At 31.8% G+C, this 25,325-nt stretch overlaps 1 protein-coding gene across 3 annotated transcripts in view; it reads left to right on the top strand.

Annotated features, from left to right (window-relative positions):
• Window positions 1-25,325, top strand: part of LOC128221329 (uncharacterized) — a 66,846-nt gene that overhangs the window by 3,583 nt on the left and 37,938 nt on the right. For all 3 annotated transcript variants that reach the window (XM_052929896.1, XM_052929897.1, XM_052929898.1), the window contains exons 3-9: window positions 63-104; window positions 3,349-3,372; window positions 4,184-4,207; window positions 8,664-8,687; window positions 13,827-13,850; window positions 18,421-18,444; window positions 24,668-24,685. In XM_052929896.1, coding sequence (XP_052785856.1) covers window positions 82-104; window positions 3,349-3,372; window positions 4,184-4,207; window positions 8,664-8,687; window positions 13,827-13,850; window positions 18,421-18,444; window positions 24,668-24,685 — 161 coding nt within the window. In that variant the 5' untranslated portion in view covers window positions 63-81. The remainder of the gene's footprint in view (window positions 1-62; window positions 105-3,348; window positions 3,373-4,183; window positions 4,208-8,663; window positions 8,688-13,826; window positions 13,851-18,420; window positions 18,445-24,667; window positions 24,686-25,325) is intronic.

The raw sequence follows: 25,325 nt of genomic DNA, 5'->3' as shown, positions 1-25,325 counted from the left end.
CAGATGAATGTCATATCAATATCTTTATCCATACGAAATAAAGAAACGCTTATTTATTTCAGGTCATCACTTGTGACTAAAATGACCAGCGGTAAACAACGTAGGTATGTATATTTGCGTGCATTTAACATTGATTTAACAGATCACAGGCTATACTCATAGTGTGTACCCAATTTAACCAAGGTAAACATTGAATGTCTAGCATACTTAATCAGGTTATGCATGAGTTCGGAGTAATCTTAAAGAAGAAGTGCCTTGTATTTTTACCAGTAATTGAGAACCGTGATAGTGTATTGTTGTTTTGAATAGCAACATTCATTGGCACTTTTTCTGAAAGGATTATCGTCCATCAGGCTCAGTTTTATTTACAGTCGTTTACATTTAGGTACATTTTAAGGAAATCGTTAAAGGTAACTAAGCAAACCATCAAAATGTTCCGCAAAGATCAAGATGAAACTGTCATACGTTTCCTAACATGCCAATACAAGCTAAGAAATTTTTCTCATAACCCGAAGAAAATGTTCATAATCCTTATCACGCCACCATGCCTTTGAAACAGTTTCCAATTTTACAACATTGACAGTGGTAATTTATATGTATTTTTAAGAACGGTTTTCTAGACAAATATTGTATTGCCTTCGAATGACCTTAACCATGGCAAATTAACAGATTTGCAATTTTCAGTCTATGGACGGCATTATGATGGACATACTTTCAAAACAAATGTAAATACTGTAATTTACTTTGGATCTTGAGTATCGAATTTCAAACTTAAATCAATTGTGTTTTATTATGCTGTTATTATGCTGTATCTTTTCAGCAAACTGTTTAGTGTTGTTACAAATTAATTGATATTGCCTCCCAAAGGCTGCAATCTATAGTCAATCATCATGCAAATGATATAATTAAGTAAATATATAATTGTAAAAAAATAAGAACTCAATGATATATATAAATAGGTTCTGTCACGAGTTGTCATATAATACACAATTTTATTCATCGAGTTCAGGACACATTTAAGTAAACGAGCCATTGACGATCGTGTCCTCATATTTCCTTGATTGATTGAAACAAAAAATGTGTAGAATTTGGAGATAAGTGACACATTATTTTTATCATATACTTTTCCAGTAAAAAATGCAAATTTGTTCATATCAACACGTTGACTATGTAGTAGTTATTTTTCTAGTAAGTTTTAATGTTTAGACGTCTGTGTTATTGAAACAAACACATGTTGTTTCAATTGAGAATTATTTTCGTGATTTTGTCTATTTTACCGGAAACCAGCAACATTATTTACGCCGTATACGTCTGTGAAGCACTTAGCGTCTACTTACACGGATGTTCAGCTACATTTTATGAGCGTAACAAGCGCCTAGATGCTTGAGAAAGCATGATATATATTATATCCGACTACAATATTTAAAATAGTAAAAATACTATGAAATGATTTAACGTTAAAGTGTTGTTCGTTTGATATTTAGAGGCCAAACAATTGCGTATAATTATTTTGCTGTATAATTTGTTTCCTTTACGAAACAATCACAACGTGTATCGAGTATGTAAACTTTAGGGTATCCTATATGTTTTGTTTGATTAAAATATCCACGTTAGTGTTTTACAATTATGCGCTATAAAGGCAAATATGGTACTTTTTCGCACACCCCAATAAATGTAAAATGTAACACCTGAAATTTAGACCTATGAATAATTATAGTTTCACCATATAAAACGTAATTCTCACTGTACCCGTATATAGTGTATTAATGTCGAATCTGTATGTGTGTGTGTCTTGATATACTCATATGATATTTGAGTTGTAGCAATAATTTGGTATTACGATATTTCATTTGGATAATTATTCTTAGACCGAGTGTTCAATGGTTCATTTCACCAATTCTACTTGAAGGCATTTCACCTACGTTTTCGCTTATAAATAATGATAAACCTAAACTTGACATGAATTCATGACGTCATCTTGTTTGACGTTAAGTACGGTTTAAGTATACACAATGTTCCAACTGTTACTCGAAATGGCATGAATCAGCTCTGGTCGAAAATTGAATACATACTATATCCAAGTGATCATTGTATATGTATGTATACATATCTTGAATGTCACATTGTTTAGATTTTCCAATCACTGGCCAATATTTCGCCCTTTGAATAGAATGTGATATATCATAAAGGTGTATTCATTCGGAAACGCGTAGGAACTTGGATCCGCGCTTTTTTCTTTTACTTACTTGATTTGGTATAACTAAACAGCCAGGTATCAATCGAAATTGACAAAGTGTCAGCATTGAAATTGCCAACACCGTATCGTAACCTCTAGTCCATCACCTACATGCTCGATAAATAGCCGTGACTCGTCTAACCTATATCATGCCAGTATTTACTAATAATTAAATATTATATTACATTTCCTTTAAAGTTTAAAACTATACATTTTTTTGAAATATTCAAACTAGTATGTATGATGAAAATACATCACATTCAGCCAAATATTTTTAGCTATTCTACAATTTAAAAGAAAACAATCAGTTTGTCTTTAGCACAACTTTTTAAAGCATTGTACAGTAGCAATGTGTCGAAAAGGGTAATTTTATTATCTTGGTCGGCCGTGTATTTCTGGGTTAATAAATGGGTGAGTGAGTGATTGAGTGAGTGAGTGAGTGAGTGAGTGAGTGAGTGAGTGAGTGAGTGAGTGAGTGAGTGAGTGAGTGAGTGAGTGAGTGAGTGAGTGAGTGAGTGAGTGAGTGAGTGAGTGAGTGAGTGAGTGAGTGAGTGAGTGAGTGAGTGAGTGAGTGAGTGATTGAGTGAGTGAGTGAGTGAGTGAGTGAGTGAGTGAGTGAGTGAGTGAGTGAGTGAGTGAGTGAGTGAGTGAGTGAGTGAGTGAGTGAGTGAGTGAGTGAGTGAGTGAGTGAGTGAGTGAGTGAGTGAGTGAGTGTACCATATGTTGAAAATATGCACCGAATATGAACATGTTTGTTCCATGCACCATATTTAAACATTTAATTCGTTTATATAATACTGAATCGGCATGATTTAGTTGTATGCATTTCTTTAAAAGGCAAACATTTTTTTAAAACATGATGAGCGGTTTTCGTTAAATTAGTGTTACATGTACATTTATTTTATGATGATGGTAAACACCTTTTTCATATATACGCGTTTGATTTCCGTTAATCAAGACATTCCAGTTGGTTGATTTTGATGCAAGTTGATAATGTAATAACGCATAGCATCAGAATTGGTAAGGAATCTTTATTGCCTATGTACATACATACATATCAATTGATCTATCCCATATGACACCTGATTTTGGTTTATTTTTTTTATTTTCAGTTTGAGTGATAAAGACTTGTCAGAGTAAGTGTTTTTCCTCATGTAGATATTTTGGAATATATCATACTGTATTTAATGTTACACTGTATTCTATTAGTATAATTAAAACCTATTTTATATAAGATCGAAATCATGATGTTGTGATTAAGGATTTGCTTTCATCTGACTGTTGAAATGCAATATTGTGATTTTGTTCTCCAACTTTCATTCATTATTGGTGTGCATTTAAATACACTTCTTAGACTTTGGAAAGCATTTATTGCTTTTCGAGGTAATAACTGTATCACGGAAACAGTATAAAATGTACAAGTGTTACATAAGTATATCGTCACATATGCATATGTCAGTCAGACAGTGAGACGGTCGGTCGGTCGGTCAGTGAGACAGTCATTGAGTCAGTAAGTCTGTCAGTCAAGTCACTGAGTCAGTCAGTGAGTTAGTCAGTGAGATAGTCAGTGAGTCAGTCAGTGAGTTAGTCAGTGAGATAGTCAGTGAGTCAGTCAGTGAGTTAGTCAGTGAGATAGTCAGTGAGTCAGTCAGTGAGACAGTCAGTGAGATAGTCAGTGAGTCAGTCAGTGTGTTAGTCAGTGAGATGGGCACTGTAAACATTATATATGATGATTTATATAGAGCGTTGGTGAACACTATAGGTCGGACATATGCCTTTGATTTCCTTTAATAAAGACATACCAGTTGTTTGATCTTAATGCAAGTTAATCATGTAACAAAAGCACCAAGAAGGTCAGGGGATCTTAATAACCTGTGAACATACATACATATAATCAATTGGTCCAATCCCATATGCAACTGATGTTGTTTTATTTTATCTTTACAGGCTGAGTGATGGAGATAAGCCAAAGTAAGTTATTTTCTTCAAATCAAAATCTTGGAATTTATCATAAGGCATTTAATGCAACAGTGTATTATTTCAATTGACTTTAGACGAATGTGATATAAGACCGAAATAATTATGTAGTAATAAAGAATTTGATTTGATATTGACCATTGAAATACAATATTGATAGTTTGTGCTTCAGTTTTAATTCAGTAAATGCTTGCTTTTAAATACACTACTTAAGAAACATTACACACCACTGAGGATCATATGGCATTATAAGGATCGGCCAGTCAGTCACCGAGAGTGATAATTGACCGAGGAGTTAACCGACGTCTATTTAACTTCGATTTTATATTACAAATCAATATTTTTAAAGCGCTTTAGTTGTGTTTTATTAAACCAAGCTAATAGTATTACCTTGCGACAAATTGTCACCGTTGTGAAAATAGCTAGCTGCACTAACCAGTTGTATACGACATCAGCGGACCTTATTACATTTTTTGCGAAGTCCAGACCGGCCAAAATATGATTATGACCGCTGACGTCATTGAAACGTACTAGTTTATAAAAAAAAAATCAATATGCAGTGAATACAAAACATATCAGTGTCATGCAATATACTTAAACAGCTTAAATGCCATTATATAACAGTATAATTACATGATTTAGTTGTATGCATGTCTGAAAAATGCTGACGTTTTTTTGTAAAAACAAAAATAGATAAGCGCTTGACGTGATATTTGAAGTATATGTAAACTTATTTTATGATGACTACATAAATGGTTGTTGAACACATTCTGCGGTAAATATGCCTTTTATTTATATTTAAAAAAAGACATACCAGTTATTTGATCTTGATGAAAGTTAATCATGTGATAACACATCAAGCATACCAATGAATCGTTATTGCCCGTGAACGTACATACATAACCAATTGATCAAAATGAATCTGATGCTATATTTTTTATTCTTACAGGTAGGGTGATGAATATTGGCAAAAACAAGTAGTTTACTTCATATCAGAATCGTATAATACATCATAACTTATATAATACACTGTTTTAATTTAGTTGACTTGAATCAACTATGATTTAAAACCTAAAAATGATGTTGTAATTAAGGATTTGCTTTAATCTTGACTGTTGAAATTCAATCTAGATAATTCATACTTCAGTTTTCATTCATTATCTGTGTGCTTTGAACTACACTATTTCAATATAGTAAACATTCATTGCTGTTCGGGATGATAACTGTATTCACACAGATACAGTCTAAAATACAGTTTCTCACCACAAACAATTACAAAGGGGCGACCAGATCTTAAAACATGTGTATTTTTAACACAGTTTCTAACATGCTTTTCGATGTAATATGAAGTTTTATCAATGAAATAACAAGAGTGAAAATACCAATTTGATATTTTTACTGCAAATAGGGAGCGAAACTGTCAACTTTTAGAACTAATTTTTAAAATCCCGTATAGTTACATCTCCTTGGTCAAAACTAAACACTGCACTTGGAACAGGAAAATGTTGTGAAAACAATAAAATAAATTTAAAAATGGTTATATTGGTAATAAAGGTATATTAGGAAATAAACAACTTACCGTTCTTTTTAACTGAAATGGTACTCCCGTTTATCAAACGTTTTCTTGAACCTTGCAGCCGAATGTTCGAACAGTTCCTTTCATACCAAACATATTACAGACAAAAAACCCTTCTCAAACATAACTTTAATGTCATGTCATCGTCAAATATTGTTTGAACTGATAGTCGGCGTAATAAGTAAAACGAACTACCCGAAAAAATAACACAACAATAAATAGATTAACTGATGATCTTTGTACCCCACCTACGCCTAATAAATTGTCAACAACCTAGCGTGGTATTTTTTCCTGAAAATCGACCTGCTTCAAGCGAATCAGACAAGTCTCTGACAGTGAGATGGCTGAATACTCATGACTCATTAAACAAACTCTAAAACTAAGAAAAAATGTTTTATATCAAATGATTATCCGTAATTGTTTTGCTAAGACGTTCGACCTTTCAAATGTTTCAAATCCAATAAATGACAGCGTAGTAAATTGGTCATGTATTCATGCCCTGGTTAATATAAACGTTCTTCCTTTATTTTTTTAAACATATTTGCACTAAAAAAACTTTATTGATTAATGTTCAAAATATGTTTGCACAACAAAAGAGCGAATAATAAACTGTATAAAAAGAATATCAGATAATGTTTTTAAACAAACAGGAAATAGAAAACTGACAGCTACGTCATCGGCTATAAATTTGCGTGAGGGGCGTCCGACCGGTAGCGGCGTAAATAACACTCATTTGAAAAAGGGGGTTATTAAGAAAATAAAATAAAATACTAATAATACTCCGAAAATAAGAATAGAATATAATAGAATAATTTATTTGGATTTAAACATACAGTTAATCATCCATCAACATGATCATACATATAAACAAAAGTCAATATACCATTTAGTATTACATTTAGAATACATTACAAACATATCAAATATATACAGATATACTAATACTAATACTTATATATTACATTTAGAATACATTACAAACATATCAAATATATACAGATATACTAATACTAAGGAGAACATGCATCAAAACATATTATCAAAGGAAATATTATACTTGTAGAAATGAGACAAATATTCAATTTATAAGCAGATAGTATAGTTTTTAGTATTATTTTCATGAAACATACCTGATACAAAAACAACACAACAATAACAACGAAACCACAACAACACGTCTTTGAGTTCGTATTTTATGCGCACAATTTATGAAAGTCACTATTTTCAGAATAAGTGTTTCATTTCTTGTGTTTATCAACTCTAAAAAAATTATCATGTTAGGTCTTCAATATAATATTTATGTAAATATCGCTTGCGTATAACTTTATATTTATTACAAATGCACAAGAAGTGATACTCATCTTCTATGTACTCATCTTCCACAGTATCACATAGTTCACATAATCTTAGTTTTCTGTCAATGCGATGTCTTCCATATCGCCCAGTTTCAATTCTTAGACTGTGACATGATATTCTCATTTGTGTAAATAATTTTAACAAATAGTCAATATTACTATTAAGATAAATTTTGTATTCAAAGCTAAACTTAATTTCCTTATACACGTTTAATTGTTCATTATATCATCTTTCCAGTTTTGCATATAACAATCATATAATCTTTGTTTAAAGCTTAGTAAAATATACCTTAAGATTGTCCAAGCTGCGCTGCATGTCTTCTACTGTTTCGGCTAGAATCACCATATCGTCAGCATACAACATTGAAATAAGACTAATTTCCTCAATTGTAATTCCACTATCAATGTTTGACTGTAAATATAGTTCCAGGTCTTCTACAAAGATTGATCAGAAAAGAGGAGAACAAATATCACCTTGCTTTAAACCGACCGATATTTCCATAAAATCTGAATACTAATTGCAATGTTTTACTTTAGATCTAACAAAAGCATACATAGATCTCACAGTTCTAAGCATTTTACTATCTATTCCTATTTTAGACATCTTTAACCACAGAGCATTTCTGTTTACGATGTCAAAACAATTCTTCATGTCCATGCATACGTAATAGGGACGAAATTCGTTATTTAGCCCCGACTCAATTAAGGATTTTAAACAAAATTATATAATTAGATATGGCGTGACTTGTTGAAAAACCCTTACGGAAACCGAACTGTGCATCCGTTACTTTGTTGTATTTCTCACACCAACTAGTCAGTCGTTTATTTATTAGTGAGGAATATATTTTGCTAAACAGCTCATAAGAGTTATTCCCCTGTTGTTATTAGTCATCGCGTCGTCGTCCCTTTTGAAGACAGGAACGATAATTTCTTCCATCCATGGTGTTGGAAAATGACCCGATGAGAAAATGAGATTAAATTGGTCTGTCATATGTCCTGCAATTATATCCCATAATTCAATAATATATTCATTTATAAGCTCATCCGTTAATCCAGTTATGTATCTTTTAAGGTTTCTGATCGCATGATTTACCTCTTGTAGTGTAATTTCTTCATCTAGCTCATTATATGTTTGGTCATCATCAGGTAACTCTTGGTCAAAGAACCTAAAATATATTGACCATAACAGATCAACATATAATTTTATAATATCAGCGACGCCTCGAACGTTTTGTCAGAAAATCAGATTGATTTAATTAAAAAGCAAAATCAAATAATAAGTATGCCATACATAACAAAAGTCAGATTTCTTGAAATAAAAAGCAATATCATACAATTGTTGTACCATACTTTTGTCCCCTACCATATGCGTTTTCATTAACAAAAACTACATACTGATTGTTTGTTCACGTTGAACGTTGACCACAGCAAAACCTACATGATAAGGTCACAAAACAGTTGTTTACTGTGTACAAGTATTATACCTGGTAATTAATGTTGAGTTGTTCTCTTTTTTCAGGATGTCCGACAAGCGAGAGATATTGTAAGTGTTGTTTTGCTTGCTACTTAAACTTTGGAATATATTGTAACGTTATTTTTTTCAAACGGCTAAAATGTAGGACCGACAACACGATGTTGCAGACAAGGTTTCGCTAAATTTTGTACTCCAGCTTTTGTTCACTACTTTAAACAGATCAATTAACATTTATAAATATTCTAATATGTCATGTACAATAATTACAAATCAATATTATCCGCCTATCAGTAAGAGATAACCCAATTTTGGACTTTGCCTTATCATCGTGTTTACGTGAAAATTACCTTTCAACGAATATCAAAACAATCGTTCTTTTCCTTTTTTTAATTACAGTTTGAATAAAGGCATTCGTTAAAACTTTTATGCAGCTATAGCACATGTGTACATGTTTTTGTTTAAGGTTTTTGCATTTATTAAAATCCTGTAAAAATTAACATACTGTCAGATAATGATTTATTGTAAATCAACACTTATTTGGTGAAAACAATAATATTTTAAACTATTGAAACCCAGCCACATTAAGAAATCGATGTACGACAGTATTGTCCAAATTTACATTACAAGCTGTGTACTTTAATGCTAATATATAGTCCATTTTCTTAATTATATCATAATACTTCCTTACCAAGCTAACATGTGTACTTTGTATATTTTATTATACTACTATTGAACCCTTTTTGGTGCTTATTATGTGTTTGAAATCAATTGCATATATTTTCTTCTCAAGGTGTGGTTCATCGGCAAGACAATTAAGATCCATGATATTAATGAAATATACCAAATAGGTTTGCTCTGACCATTATAGTGCATGATAATAAGGTTCAAACAATAGTCATAATAAGGTGTTTATTCTTGTCCCAATTTCTACTCTTAACTTAAATTAGTAATTCTAAGCACATGTTCCTACCTGGTTCTACTTCGATAATAGTCTATGTTGGCTGACCTAGCGAGATCGACTTTAATCCTGAAACGCCAAACGGTTCACGCCTAATTTGCTCCTTAGAATTGTTTTCTTGCCACAGAATTCAAACACATGGTATATGATACAACGTTGTTAACAATACTTGAATAAAATATTCCATAGTAGCGTCATGATTGTATTTCTTTAGATTTCCATATTTTGTCTCCCAAAGCGTTGGTGATTCAGCAGCAATGTTGAAACATGTTAAATCTGGATTGTCTCAGCGGTTGCTGAGCTGTCTGTGCATCGTAGATAGATAAGAACGAATTCATACTGTTTAAAATTATCTCAATAAGGGTTTAACGTTTTTTGTCTTAGTTGCTGCAACTTTCTACAATAATATTGAACTAGACTGATATGAAAACTGATCTTTTGACATCTGTTTAAGCTTTTATTCTAGAATTATTCATTTTCGATAATTGAGACATTAAAAGCGTTTTGACTTTGATGTATTCATATATCAGTCCTAACGTATTCATCGAAAATAGCCACTGACGAACCTTTGATCATTATACTCAAAATAATTATTTTTTTGAGATTCTGAACTTTGGGAAATAAAATGTATTAAAGCAGCTTAGATTAACGACGCAAGTAATTCTATATTATAGTAGAAAGAATCAAAACGAGTTGTGGTAAAACTTTAATAAAATATTCAGTGATTAAACGACATGAGATTTGAAGATTAATATTGATGAAATACCTTATATACTAACTTAAAGAATAGTTTGAAATTAAAGAACCATTACGGGTGTCGCTATGTTGTTAGACTAATTTTGTTTTGCTTAAATGAATCAGATAAATGGTATGTGGTATGAATATAACCTAACGTATTGCATGTATATGTTTTGGAGAGTCTTTACAACTTGAATGAATTCATATGATAATATAAAGAATGTGTCAGGTTGATTTAGCGCTTAAATAACCTACATAACACATTTCAACGCAGACGTAACAAGTAAAAAAATAACTTGTTCGTTTTTAATAAATAATACATTTTTAAAAAACGTTGATAACATTTTGACCTATGTCAAGTAAGTCATTGAAATCATACATCTAGATAAAGCGGTTGATGAAATGCTTACTATTTAAATCATCCAATTGTGTTTGCATTGAACCTAAAAGACAATAACAACGGCTAGAATATTTGATATTTCTACCTGGAACTCGCTGTTATATCCATCGTTGCAACTTATTTTACAAACTATTAAACAATATGGGCTCATAATGAGCTTGCGTTTAGTATGATAAGACATAATTTAACATTTTTGAAAGGTGTGCAATATATTAGTGTTTTAAACTCAACCCAGTCTTTGCAAATGTCAAATGTCAGGCATACTTACCATAACTGATTATTCGGAATTTGTTATCGGTCATACCTCTTTTAAAAATAGCATGCCGTAAAATGTCAACAGCCATTGCAAACTATATTTATCAAATGTCTCTCTTTAATTTAAATAAGATGTATTCGGTTAACTCGAATTAACTTTTCAGAGCCTCGACAACATGTCTCGGCTTAGGACTGATTTTAAACGATATGGTAAAACAAATATCAACTAATTAACTTATTTGAACAGAAATGTACATATAGAACAAAGTCAACAAAGGCATATGAAGTAACTCCGAAACAAGTTCACCAGAGATCTAAAATCATGATCATGTCAGGTCGCTTTGATTGACATCAATATCAATTGTGAATGTTTAAGTGCACAAAATAAACGTTCGAAAGAGAAACCAAACTGAACATTGATATGTTTATTGAATCGAACGTTTTTGAGGTTACAACGTTTATTGTCAAACATTCTAGCATTGTCAAGAACATATAAACATAATAACAAATCATCGCTCTACTTCTTCACTTGGTTCTATGCCAATATAAGGTTCGTACACACACTGGTCATAGCTGTGAATGCGTCCATAATACTTATGCCTTTATAAAAGACTGGGTAAAAATGATTTGTTTACATCATCAATTATATGAAGATCTTGTTGTATTTACAGTTGCCCAAACAAATATATAGGTGGTCTTTGAATGATCTGGCAAAGACCGTTCGACTGTTTTGTAATCAATATTTTTTCATCAAACATTCTGTTAAATGTACCTACTACTTTTATCTATTGGTATGAACTATTAGATTACATACGGACAAAGCCTTTCACGGACTTATCAACAAGATAAATGCAGGTCAGCGGTCATTTTGATAATCATTCTTAGAACGAGCAAGTATTTTATATTTCCCTTTTAAAATTCTACTTCAATGACGTTTCATCAAGGATTTTGCTCATAAGTAATTTTCAGCGCAAATTTAACATTCATTTACGACGACATGATGTTTGATGTTGTGTACATTTAAAATACATTATACGTATCAAGTGTTACTTGCTTTAAATGACATGAATCAAACCAGGTCGCCAATTGCATAAAAACACAAAAGTGATCATTGTATATGTAAGTATAGACATGTTTAGGATGTCACACTGTTCAGTTAGTTCCTATCACCGGCTCATATTTCCACCAATGAACATATATTACTATGTTTTATTTTTTATTTTAAAACCAACAGGAACTTGGGCTGCGCGTATTTTCTTTCACTTACTTGAATTGGTATATAAAACAGCCAGGTATCATTTATAATTGGGCTAGAGTAAACATTAACACGGCCAACACCGAATCAAAACATCTAGTCCAACACTGACATACTCGATACATAGGCGTGACTGTTCATACCTATATCTTGCCGGCCTTTTTATTAACGGAGGTTAAGGTAGCACACCGCTATGAAAGCCTCCACTTGAAACTTTTCAATTTTAATGCTTAAACCTATGTTGTTAAGCACAGGACTACAAATCTTTTGACGGTTTCAAGGTAGTGGTCCGATTCCAGCCAGAAGCACACATATGTTTTTTTTTTTGTTTTGGTCTTTTTCTACTTCTTTGTTTTCATTAGCTAACATCTTTTTCCTAAAGTTGATATTGTATTTTCATTAAAAAGTAATTGAATGCATTTCTACACATACATATTAGCTTCTGTGAAGATTTTATAACTTGCACGGCTGAGATAGGTATTAGGGAATTTCAAACTTTATGTTGTTTTAGATGAGCGGTAAAACATTTTTTTTGGCATAATGTTATCAAAAGATAAAATATATGTTTTAGCAAAAAACAGGTCATGCGTATAACTAGAACCTGTTGATTTGGCTTTTAAATGTCCATGTTCAAATTTTACGTGGTCATAACATTATGTTAAAATTGAAATACCGTATTTCTATTTCAGTTCAGCTTGATTATATTTGTTGGTGATGTGATCAATAATGTATTATTTCTGAAAGCAAATATATTTCTTGTTACTCTGATACCAAACTATTACAAAAATGTTGACAAATAAATGTAATAAAGGTTTTTTCTTGTCTGTTTGGTAATGTCGTTTTTATCCATAATCCAGCAATGGTTGTAGGGTACTTCAAATTTAAATAAAATTGGTTGTTTTGACGGTAAATTTCTCTACATTTTGTTTATAAATCCAGGGAATGATACCCATTAAGAAATAATCAAGCTTAGAATAGTTTGAAATGGTACCCATATGGGGTGTGCTACCTTAAATTACCACTCATACAATCAATAAAGGAAAACAAGTACGTCGAGTAAATATACCTAAACATGTTGTTACTTTGTATTCAATATGATCATATATTAGCATTTAGTGTCATGTTATCTTAAAAAAGATATTAAAAACATTTTATTTTAAATTTAAAACATTTCTTTTAAACGAAATTAAACAAGTATGATTGATAAAGAAATCACATTCAGCCAACCTTTTTTAGCAATTCTTAAATTTGAAGGAAAACAATCAGTTTGTTTCAAGCACATGGGCGAGCGAGCGGGCGGTCGGTCGGTCGGTCGGTCAGTCAGTCAAAAAAATGCAATCGTCTTTTTGTTTCTTTTTTTAAAACTAGATAAGTGCTTAACGTGATATTTGAGTTATATGTACACTTTATGATGTATCTATATAAGGAGTTGTTGAACACAATATTCTGTACATACGCCTTTTATTTCCTTTAAAAAGACATACCAGTTGTTTGATCGCGATGCAAGTTGTGATAACGCATAGCATCAGGAATTAACATACATACATATAACCAATTAGTCAATCCCATGTCAACTGATGTTAGATTTTTTTATAATTTCAGGCTGGATGAGCCAAAATGGCGGTGGTAAGTATTTTTCTTCAATATCAAAATCTTGGAATATATCATAACGTAATTAACGTAACACTGCTTTATTTTAATTGACTTGAAACGACTATGATAGAATACCGAAAAAAGTATGTTGTAATAAAGATTTCCTTTGAAATTGACTGTTGAAATGCAATCTCGATATTTCATAATCCAGTTTTCATTCATTTTTCTGTTTGCTTTAGCATACCTTAATTAAATATAGTGAACATTCATTGCTCATCGGCTGATAACTGTATTATCACGAATACAGTTTAAAACTATGTTAAATAGGTACTTTGTTACATATGCATTGTATATTTCATCCGATGCTTGTTATTCAAGCATAAATTATACTATTTGGATGATACTAATGTAATCAATGCATCTCCCGGAATCGACGTTCATCGTGCTATGTAAATTTTACTAAAAGATGAAAATAAAACAAATATTCAGCCGGCCGGTCGGTCGGTCGGACAGTCGCACAGTTCGTCGTTCTGTCAGTCGTACAGTGTGTTGAAATACATTATAAATTGTATAAATTGATTACCTTTTGCACTTTCCTTTCTTATGCTCTTACCACTGACCATCCAACCTCCCGACAAAGGTTTTCTTACCTTTTTCATATGTTGGTGTTTTATTTATGTTTGTCGGCGCGTGAATATAGTGCTATGGAGAATCTAGCTTCGATTTAATTTATTCCTAGAAATAACACTATTGGTGTTAACCGTTGTGTTCTCAATAACGCCCATTATATATTGCAAAATCGGTCTTAAACGGACTTTGACAAAACACATATTTTGTTTTAAAGTTTTATCTGATTAATTTTAAGTCACAAACAAAATGACGCATACGATGGAAATGGAAAGTAATTCCACATACACTAATATTTAATGTGATAAAACACTTTCAAATATCTTCATTTACTGTTTTGCTGCAGCCACAGGAACTCGGGCATAAAACAGACCTAAAAACATTATGTTAAAGAGCATATTTTGGAAAAAAATGAAGGTTTTATTAGTTATATATATTTTAAAAGATTTACGGAAAACATAAATGTATGTTTGTTAATGGTGTTCGTAATACTGCATATCATACAATTCGGCAATTTAATTTAATCAGATACAGGTTGGTAAAACACCATTCAAACAAAATGAACATCTGACAAAATAATTATTTAACGTTAACTTCATAATGCTTGGCAATTATTCAACAAGTCAGGCATTCTACAAAGATAGCTCATGAATACCATCAGCCTGTGCACGGTAATGGTGAAAGTGTGTGGATTTCAATAGTGAACCATAATCATGTCATTTTGAGAAGAGTGACAATAAATAACAATTTTGAACACGCAACGGCAATAGAACCTGTCACACATGCAATGTTTTACTTAATAAAATGTTTGATGTCACATAAGAAGACTTACCAAAAGAGCCGATAGGAACATGTTAGTAACAACATTTGTGGTTACAAAATTCAAGCTCAACATGTGGCGGAATAGTCAGGATGCTTTATAAATTCAAATGAGTTTGTCTTTTAATTACCGCTCCTTGAATTATCCCTTTAAGTTGTTGCAGCTTCATGAATGCAATTTACAATATTATTAAACCAGACAATATTGAACGGACCTACAATCGCAGATTTATTCTAAATGATTGCAATTTAAATGATTCAGATAAGTTTCAAGGCTTCTTTATATGATATTCTTTGACTTCATATAATCACCACGTATCAGTTTTCATCTAAAATTACCACGAAATATTTATTTAAGCAATTTAAAGCTACACTCTCACATATATACCGTTTTTACAACTTTTTGTTATTTTTTTGTCTTGGAAAGAGCTGTTTTTCCGTAAATATCTGCAAACCGATGATAAAATATTACTGACAAAAGATCAGAACGCAGAGTTTCATATTTCCATTCGCAAATTAATGTTAAATGGCTTAAACCGTTACTAAATGCATAAAACATCATTCTTGGAACTTAAATATAAAAACCTGTGATCTAATTTTTACAGCAGTCTTATATAACTGGTTTCCATGCATTTTCGTATGAATTAGCCCGTTCAAAGACAAAAAAATAAAAGCGTTGTCAAAACGTTCAATCTGTGCGAGAGCAGCTTTAATTAACTACTAACCTAAGACCATAAATACATGCATTTTTTACAATAACTACAAGAAATGGTGTTATTGTTTAATGATTCAAACTATTGAACTTTGTTCTTGACTTCGGTGGATATCCGAATGTAAACTTAAGTGTAATTTTGTATTGATTTTAAATTTTTCAGACTGTTTTTACAGTAGTTAAATACGCTCCGAAACAGAAGAAAATTGCCAATACTTCTGGTAATTTTCAAAAAAAAAATACTTTGAAGATAAGACATATTTAATTGATATTTTTTCACATGCTTATCGTGCTAAATTTGGTAGTTTATATCCAATACATAAGTTATAAAGTAGCAAATTGATTAAATTTATCTTCCGTCGTTAAAAATGATACAATTTAAAAGAAAGACATTTTTTATAAAATAAACAACAATGAAATAACAAACGGCCTACATATCTGTTTACAAGTGGTATTTCAAGTGTATATATTTGTATTGCTTTAAATTGCTTACTTAAATTTAAAAACCAAAGGCGTTTTCTTCATTGGAACTGAATAAAGAAACAAAATTGTTACGTATACAGCGTTATCAATCCAAGTTTCAACTTCATTCAGATTTACCGAAAGAGTAACATGTGTCGCGAAAATAATTGAGAAAAAAAAAACACAATACAAAACAGAATGACAATTCGAGATTGCACGTCTTTTTTGTCAGTGAATTTAGTTTATACTTACCTGATTACTTATCTTACATGTGTAACTCCTAGGCCAATATCATTAAAATGTTGCACACAATATTTGACTAATAGCATTCCAAATGCTTATTACCCTGTGAAATTTTGTTCTTAATATCATAAAGCTAAAACAAGCTACTTGTCATTGTCATCGTAAACTCCATGTTTTTCTCGTTTAACACTTTGCTAAGATATAAAATACAATAAATAATAACTCTAGCTATTGCAGTCCGTGAGTTTATCATATAAAAAGTTGTTTTTGTATAAGTGTATACACGTAAACAAATACTCCTAAGGGAATGGGCAGTGATCACTTCATGGTATTTTCAACGAATTTTCTAGCCATGCAGCTTTTGACAAAAATATTAAAAAATAGTTTTTACTAATGATTATTAAAGAAGTGGCACCTACGGCGTGAATTGTTTTGATTACAGAGACACAATGTGTACAAGCTAGGTAGAGGGCCACTTCACAATGATGTAACTTACTATAGCCATTTCGATTGATGAGAAGAGTTTCCAAAATTTTGAAAGGTCAAGATTTTTACTGTGTGACCCTTAATATGTACTTGTTAGAAACAATTTAAAGGAAATTAAAAGGGACAAATACCAGCGTATGTCTAGTAAATGTTTAGTTAGAGTGTTGCTGTGTTATTTTTGTATTTGAAATTACATATTGACGATGGACATAGGCTAGTCAAAAAGCTCACCTCAAGCCGTGGTTTAACGACTTTGTTGCAATGATAATTTAGAAAGTCCCGATGTGTTGACTAGCGTGCAAACTTTAAAGTATTATCCATTACATTTCAGTAGACACTTACATACTCGTATTATTTTATAGTCACAGCCTTCTCTTCAGTTGACATGGAACCTCTCCAATAGCTAAAACGGCAAACATTATGCTCACTTGGCGTACGTCCAGATAGGAGAATTATACGGCCAACAATAACATGTTCCAATCACAATTCTTATACATTTATTGATGCATTTAACTTCCTCAAGTGTAACATGAGTATATAATTAAATATGTCAGTCAGTCAGTCAGTCAGTCAGACAGTCAGTCAGTCAGTCAGTCAGTCAGTCAGTCAGTCAGTCAGTCAGTCAGTCAGTCAGTCAGTCAGTCAGTCAGTCAGTCAGTCAGTCAGTCAGTCAGTCAGTCAGTCAGTCAGTCAGTCAGTCAGTCAGTCAGTCAGTCAGTCAGTCAGTCAGTGAGTGTGTCAGTCAGTCAGTCAGTCAGTCAGTCAGTCAGTCAGTCAGTCAGTCAGTCAGTCAGTCAGTCATTCACTCAGTCATTCAGTTAGTCAGGTCGTCTAACAGGTAGTAAGTCCTGTACAATATATTGAAAATATGCACCGAATATAAATATTTTTGTTCCATGCAACATATTTAAAGAGCTTAAGTGCTTTTTATAATGCTTGGAAGGCATGATTTAGTTGTATGCATGTCTGAAAAATGCAAACGCTATTAACAATAGATGAACGCTTATCGTGATGATGGAGTCATATGTAGACATATTTTATGATAATCTATGTAAACCGTTGATGAACACCTTCTTCCGTACATATACGTTTGATTTTTGAAAAGGAATGCCAGTTGTTTGAGTAGGATGCAAGTTAATCATGTGATAACACATAGCATCAAGAAAGTCAAAGAACCGTTATCGCCGGGAAACAATTACACATAGTACAATTGATCAATCCCATATGGCAATTGATGTTGTTTTATCTTTACAGGTTGAGTGAAGAAGAAAAACAAAAGTAAGTATTTTCTTCATATAAAATTCTTGGAATTTATTAAAACGGATTTAATGTAACACTGTATTATTTCAATTGACATGAGACGACTATGATATAAGCCCGAAAAAATGTAGTTATTAATAATTTGATTTGATCTTGACTGTTATAATACAATTTCGATAGTTTGTGCTACAGTTTCATACATTATATGTTATGCTTTGAAATACGCTACTTAATAAATATTACACATCACGAAAGTGATTATGGACCGAGGAGTTAGCCGATGTCCATTTACCTTCGATTTTTTATTACCATTCAATATGTTTTAAGCGCTTAAGTTGCTTTTTATTAAACAAAGATAATCACGTTTAAATGCTACACATTTTTAGCGTTGTAAAAAGAGTAAGCCGCACTAACCAGTTGTATGATGTCAGCGGACCATATTACATTTTTTGCGAAGTCCGGACCGGTCAAAATATGTTATTGACCGCTGACGTCATTTAAAATGATTTTTTTTATCAAAATACATTTATATACCGGCCGATCGACTTTATATATACACAGAAGGGACACATTTATGTAAGGTATACTATCTAAGTATAGTAAACATTCATTGTGGTTCGGAGTGATAAATTTATTCACACGAATACAGTTTATACATGTGTTAATGTGCATTGAATATACCATTCGATATTTGTTATTCATGCGATAACTTATCTTGTTTGTATAATAACTATGTAGTCATTGCATCTCCCTGAAGCTTCGTTCATCGTGGAAATTTTACTCAAAGTATAAAAAGCAAACAAGTATTCAGTCGGTCGGTCGGTCGATCGTTCGGTCAGTCAGTCATTCAGTTAATATACATTTAAAATTCTATGAAATTATCTTTTTACCTTTAGCACTTACCTTTCTTACTCTCTTGCTATTGCACCCTCCCCCGACAAAACATTTCTTACCTATCAATTTTGGTGTTTCAGTTATGTTTGTTGGCGCGTGAATGTACTGTTATACAGCATCTACTTATCTTTAATATCATTTATTTCCTTGAAATACCACTATTTTCGCTAACCGTTGTAGTATCGAAAACGCAGCGTTAACGCTCATTGAAGGAATGCAAAGTTATTGCAAAATCTGTCTGAAACGGTTTACAAAATGCGTATTTTGTTTTAAAAATTTATCTGATACATTTTTTGATACAGCCAATAATGTAGGCATAACATTAAAATGAAAATTTATTCCATAAACACTAATATTTAATGACTAAATACCTTTCAGCGAATATTACAAGCATCTACTGATAAGTGCGAATCCGAGTTAATGACGTAACAAATTAAACATATTAAAGTATCCGATGTAAACTTTCATTATCATTTCATCGAGCAATTAATAATTTTGTTTATAGTTATGTCTTGTAGCCTTATATAGTTTTGATATAATTTCAAACGGTGTTGCCTTTGGATTAATGATTTGTACAATAAATGACACTATTATACTTCAAGTTTTTGTTATTTGTAATTTGTTATTAGTTTTATTTTGTATGTTTCCTACATATTATTGATTTTCTCATGAAAATTTACACACAAATATGTCGTCCGAGATTGAAGTTGCCATTGCGCATGTTTAATGTGTTGCAAAGACAACCTGTATGTTGAAAGACTTTTCGTGTATTCGTATATACGAATAATACGCCCCACACACACGCACACATTACGCATACGTTATTAAAATGATGATCATCGTAGTGATAATGGTGATGACGGTGCTGATAATGATGCTTTTATAACTGCTACTGCTCCTATTGCTACTACAGCAGCTGCTGATCATGACACTGATAAATATAAGGACAACAATAGTTATGATAATGATAAGGACGGCCATAGTTTAAGATTGGTCGGTTCAAGTTCAAATATAGTATATATGTCTTATACATTCTTCTAAGAACGCTTTCCATCCTCTATGGTGAAAACACTCCGTATCAATAATTCCGAATGTTTATTTTCAAATTTTAAATTTGCGTTTGCCATCTTTTTATCATATTGTGTTATATTAAGTACATATCTTACACATCGTAAAGATGTTTTACACAATTTGAAGGCTAAATATTTAAATATTTGATTTATTATGCAATATTAACGACAAATGATGGAATTATGTTATTCGTTTATAAGTGAAATTCAGTTAGGACATGTATCGTATTTATAGTAATAAAAGGTCCTTTTTATCAATTTATTTCTGGAAATATGTATACTGTAACCAGTGTTCAGACAAAAACACTCAATGTCTGATTTTAGAAAACAGACGCTTAACTTGTTGTGACTAACGTCATAATTCAGAGCACTATTTGAAAAATCAACAACAAAGAAAACCAGCATAAAGCGTCACTCATTGTTGTGCTGCAACCACAGTAAACACACTATCGATACACAAGAACTGGGGCATGTTTGTTAAAGCTTGACGGATTTTGAATATGTGTTTGTTTTCGTAATTCTGCAAATCATATAATTCAGCCATAATAGCATTGTAGCATACGGCATAAGTAAGAATGTGAATTAAACTTAGAAATGCTAGGCAATGCTTTAAAGAAGCATGCATTATTAGATAAATAACGTATTTCATCGGCCTATACTCTGTAATCGTTAATGTATCTTACAACTTCACTAGGCAAGCCATAATCTCGTCAATTTTTACAGTGTAGACTATCAATTTTGATAAAGCATCAGTTAACAAGTTTATTAAGCTATAAGCTATAGAACCTGTCACGAATGCAATGTTTTACATTTTAATTGGTATTTAAAACAACTTACCCGAAAAGTCATTTAGAACAAGTTAGTTACAAAATGTGTTTTTAATACGATCCACATCAAAATATGCTAGCAAAGTCAGGATGCTATATAATTTTGCATGAACGATTCTATTTTACAAGATCTCCTTTTATTATTTTTTTCCTAGTTGTTGCAGCTACATATAAATTTCATTTACAATATTTTCAAACCAGTCAATTTCTAACTGAAAATATATTGCAAACGATGTTTTACCTACAATCATAGATGATTCTAAGTAATTTAAATTTAAAGCATTCAGATAAGTTGCAAGGCGTCTTTCAATGATATTCTCTGATTCTATATAAATATCACATTTGAGCGTGTATCTAAACTTGTAACGAAAAAGTGATTAAACCTAACGACGAACGTTAGACCATAAATCAATGTAAATTGTTCTAGAGTGTTTTGTTTTTGTTTTTCGTCTTCACCTTAACTCGCATGCTTGAGCAATAACTTTTATATTTGGTGTTACTACTTTATAACTACCGTGCGGCTAAACTATAATGCATAAACAGTTTTCCTTTGAAGACAATAAATAATTATATATATTATTTATATCGTCATCATCGTATTTTTCACATGCTTATCGCGCTATATTTGGGTATTTATATCCGATACATGGTTGACAAAATGATGTAATACGTTCTTTTGTTTAAATTATAAATGAAAAAAACGTAAATAAAATGCAATTAAAATAACCATTAAAAACATATGTTGTATTAAACGGGCTTAATAGCTAGCTCCTGTTACTTTCTCGACCAGAATATTTTTTGGCAATTTTTTTTAAATATATATATATGAAAAGAGTGGAAGGCCGCTGACAGTGACGTAATAAAAAGTTACTAAAACTAATGAAGCACAACATGATATGTTGGTATTTTAAGTGTGAGCTTACTTTAATTTAAAATCTTTACGGTGTATTTTTTCATCGAAACTGATTTTCGACCGAGATAAAACACAACAGTCATTTATTTGGCGTTTAAATCAAATTTAAATTTTAATTAATATTTACAGAAACAGTAGCATGAGTTGCACAAACATTAGTAAGAAACGAATGGTTGACAAAGTGAAACTACACCTTTATGGGTCAGAACAATTATTTAATTATATCCTGATTAAATTTGTGTGATCGTATATTTGTAACTCCTAAGCCAATATCGTTTAAATGTTGTAAAAAAATAGTAAGTTATTGAATCAATACTTGTGTTTATTTCCCCGTGACATTTGTCCTTGATATCATGAAGCTAAAACATTTACCAAGCATCTTAATTGTAATCGTTAATTCCTTGTTATTCTCGTTTAACTCTTGGCTTGGAAATTGCGGGTACATAGGACATTCCATTTTCCATATATCAAAATAAGTTTCATTTGTAGAAGTGCAGAAACGATGCATTAGTTCATGGGCTATTTGTAAAAAATACTAAAGCGTTAACTATAGCCATTCCAGTTCATCGGTAGATCATATTAACAGTTGTTCTTGTATAAGAGTATACACGTAATCAAATATTCCTAAGGGCAGTGACCACTTCAAAGTATTTTCAACGAATGTTCTAGCCATTGCACTCATTGACAACATAATTAATAACAAGTTTTGATAAATGATTATAAAGGAAGCACCTAGAGCGTGACTTGTTTCGATAACAAGGACACAATTTGTACAAGCTTGGTAGAAAGCTACCTCCCAATGATGTACCTTAAATATCTTTGCTATAGCCATTTCGATTGATGACAAGAGTTTCTTAAATTTTGAAAGATAATATTTTTTACTGTGTGACCCTATATATGTACTATTCAGGAACCCTATATATGTACTATTCAGGAACCACTTAAAGGATATAAAAAGAGACAAATACCAGGATATTTCTAGTAATTGTTATGCTAGATTGTTTCAGTGTATTAAAGATATTGACGATGGCTAGTCAAATAGTTTACCTCAAGCCGTGGTCTAGCGATCTTATTACAATGAAAATTAACTTACTCACTCAATACGTGAGTAAACTAATTATTCACTAATCTCAAAATACAACAACACAAACAGTTTAGGAATTGGCAATGTATTTGGTGAACATGTACACAGGAAAAGGCAGTATTCGGATGCTGGAAGATTGGTTATAGCGTCTGAGCACATCTGGATCGTAACCTTGGTCAATCGTTGCCACGTCCGTCTTTAGAATCAGCAACATCAATAATGACTGGTATCTTAGAAAACATCATGAAACAACTGGAACGAAACTAAACATACGGTAAATCTTAAATCATAAAAGTAACAAATACGTTACTAACTTATGCTAGGCAATCAAACAGTGGAACTCTGTAAATGAAAATAAAAATGCGTGTTAATAGAGCACGTGTAACAGGAAAATCAACCTGAACAAAAGGATGGGATGGGCGGGAAATATTATCAAATTTATATCTTCGCTTTCAGACATTTCAAAATAACTTCTTTTTCACCAAAAACAAAACCTCGAGTGACGAAAACAAAATCGTTTCCCCCATATACCAACAAAAACACGAGGAAATCATGTTAATAGTGTCCCGCCAAACTAATCCACCTAAGTACTGAAGTACTACTATTTCTTGAACCAATCTCCTGGAATCAATAGTCCTGAAGTTTATATTTTTCAAAACGTGAATAATTGTATATAGTCCCCATGTGCTGACGAGCGTGCAAATTTACATTGCCTTTCAGTATACCTTTACATAGTCGTATTATTTTCGAGTCACATGCTTCTCTTCAGTTAACATGGTACCTCTCCAATAGCTAAAACGGCAAAATTTATGCTCGCTTGGGATACTTCTCGAAAGAAGAAATATACGGCCGACAATAGCATGTTCCTGTTACAATTCTTTAACATTTTTTGACACATGCATTTAACCTCCTCAAGAGAAAGTTACCTGTTACACAGTTTAACCGTTATGCAAACCTATGAAATGGTTCCTTAATTAATTACTTTTATCTAAGAGATTCATGTAGATTATAGATTATCTTTGGATTATCTTATGTATAAAATGACACGATCTCCAGCGGTCTCTATATAACTGCGCAGTATCCTGGCTTTAGACTGCCTTTTTTAAAAATGTTCATCGACATTGATCGATGTGCCAGAGCCATTACTTGCAACTGATTGGAACTGTTTCGCGTCCTATACATTTTCAAAGAATCGCCCTACTTTAAGCAAACTATATACACGCACAATACTTTATAGACAACTCACTTTCGAAAGCCATGACTTCATGTGACCCAGTTTTCTAAAGTTTCTTCAGTGCACTGCACACATATGTCATATCCTTTTTGTTATGCAAGCTTTTACATAATTAATTATATATGTCAACAAAACCTCTTTTCCGTGTATATGCTCATCACAAATTCATCATATACACTCCACTCGATTTACGTTTGATGGATGTCTTTCTACTTTCAGTAAGAAACACTTGCAATGGTATGTATATTTTTTTTTAATTTTAAATAACACGTTGGATATATCGTAAACTAGTCCATGTATACATTCTTACTGGCTCCATTATGAAACTAACATGTAATGTTTCAATGTTGAATTCTTTTTAAGTTTTACTCTGATTTTACATTTGTTAAGATGAATTCAACATATTTGTTCATGTCGGAAAAAACATATGTCTTATCTGTTGAATGTAGACCAACTTCTGAAGTGTTTAAGTTTGTTTTCAAACTTTTGGCTACGGGGTTTGTTTTTGTAGTTGTTCACATAAGTATTATCTAACATGACAACTTATTTGTCATAGAACTAATTGAATATATGATCATCACTTTCCAAAGGGAGGAAGACGATGTTGCACTCTAGTGTTTGGTTTCATGTTAATGCTCAGCAAGCTAACTATGGTATACGTTAGTTATATTATTTTGTTTTCTTGTACTATGCGTGATTATATCCATGCAATCAAAACAGGTCGAGGTAATATAGTTATTTCTAATTGTACACTTTCAAACTGCGTTCGACTGATCTAAAATGACTTGTGTATTCAGTTGTACATAATATATGTGATATACATACAGTATGTACATACTTTTGAATATGAGGTATATGACACATCTTCGTCTGTTAA

This window comes from Mya arenaria, chromosome 16 (assembly GCF_026914265.1).
Source record: "Mya arenaria isolate MELC-2E11 chromosome 16, ASM2691426v1".
Taxonomy (NCBI): Eukaryota; Metazoa; Mollusca; class Bivalvia; order Myida; family Myidae; genus Mya; species Mya arenaria.
The sequence above is the reverse complement of the archived record's forward strand: the minus strand, read 5'-3'. Positions and strand labels throughout refer to the sequence as shown.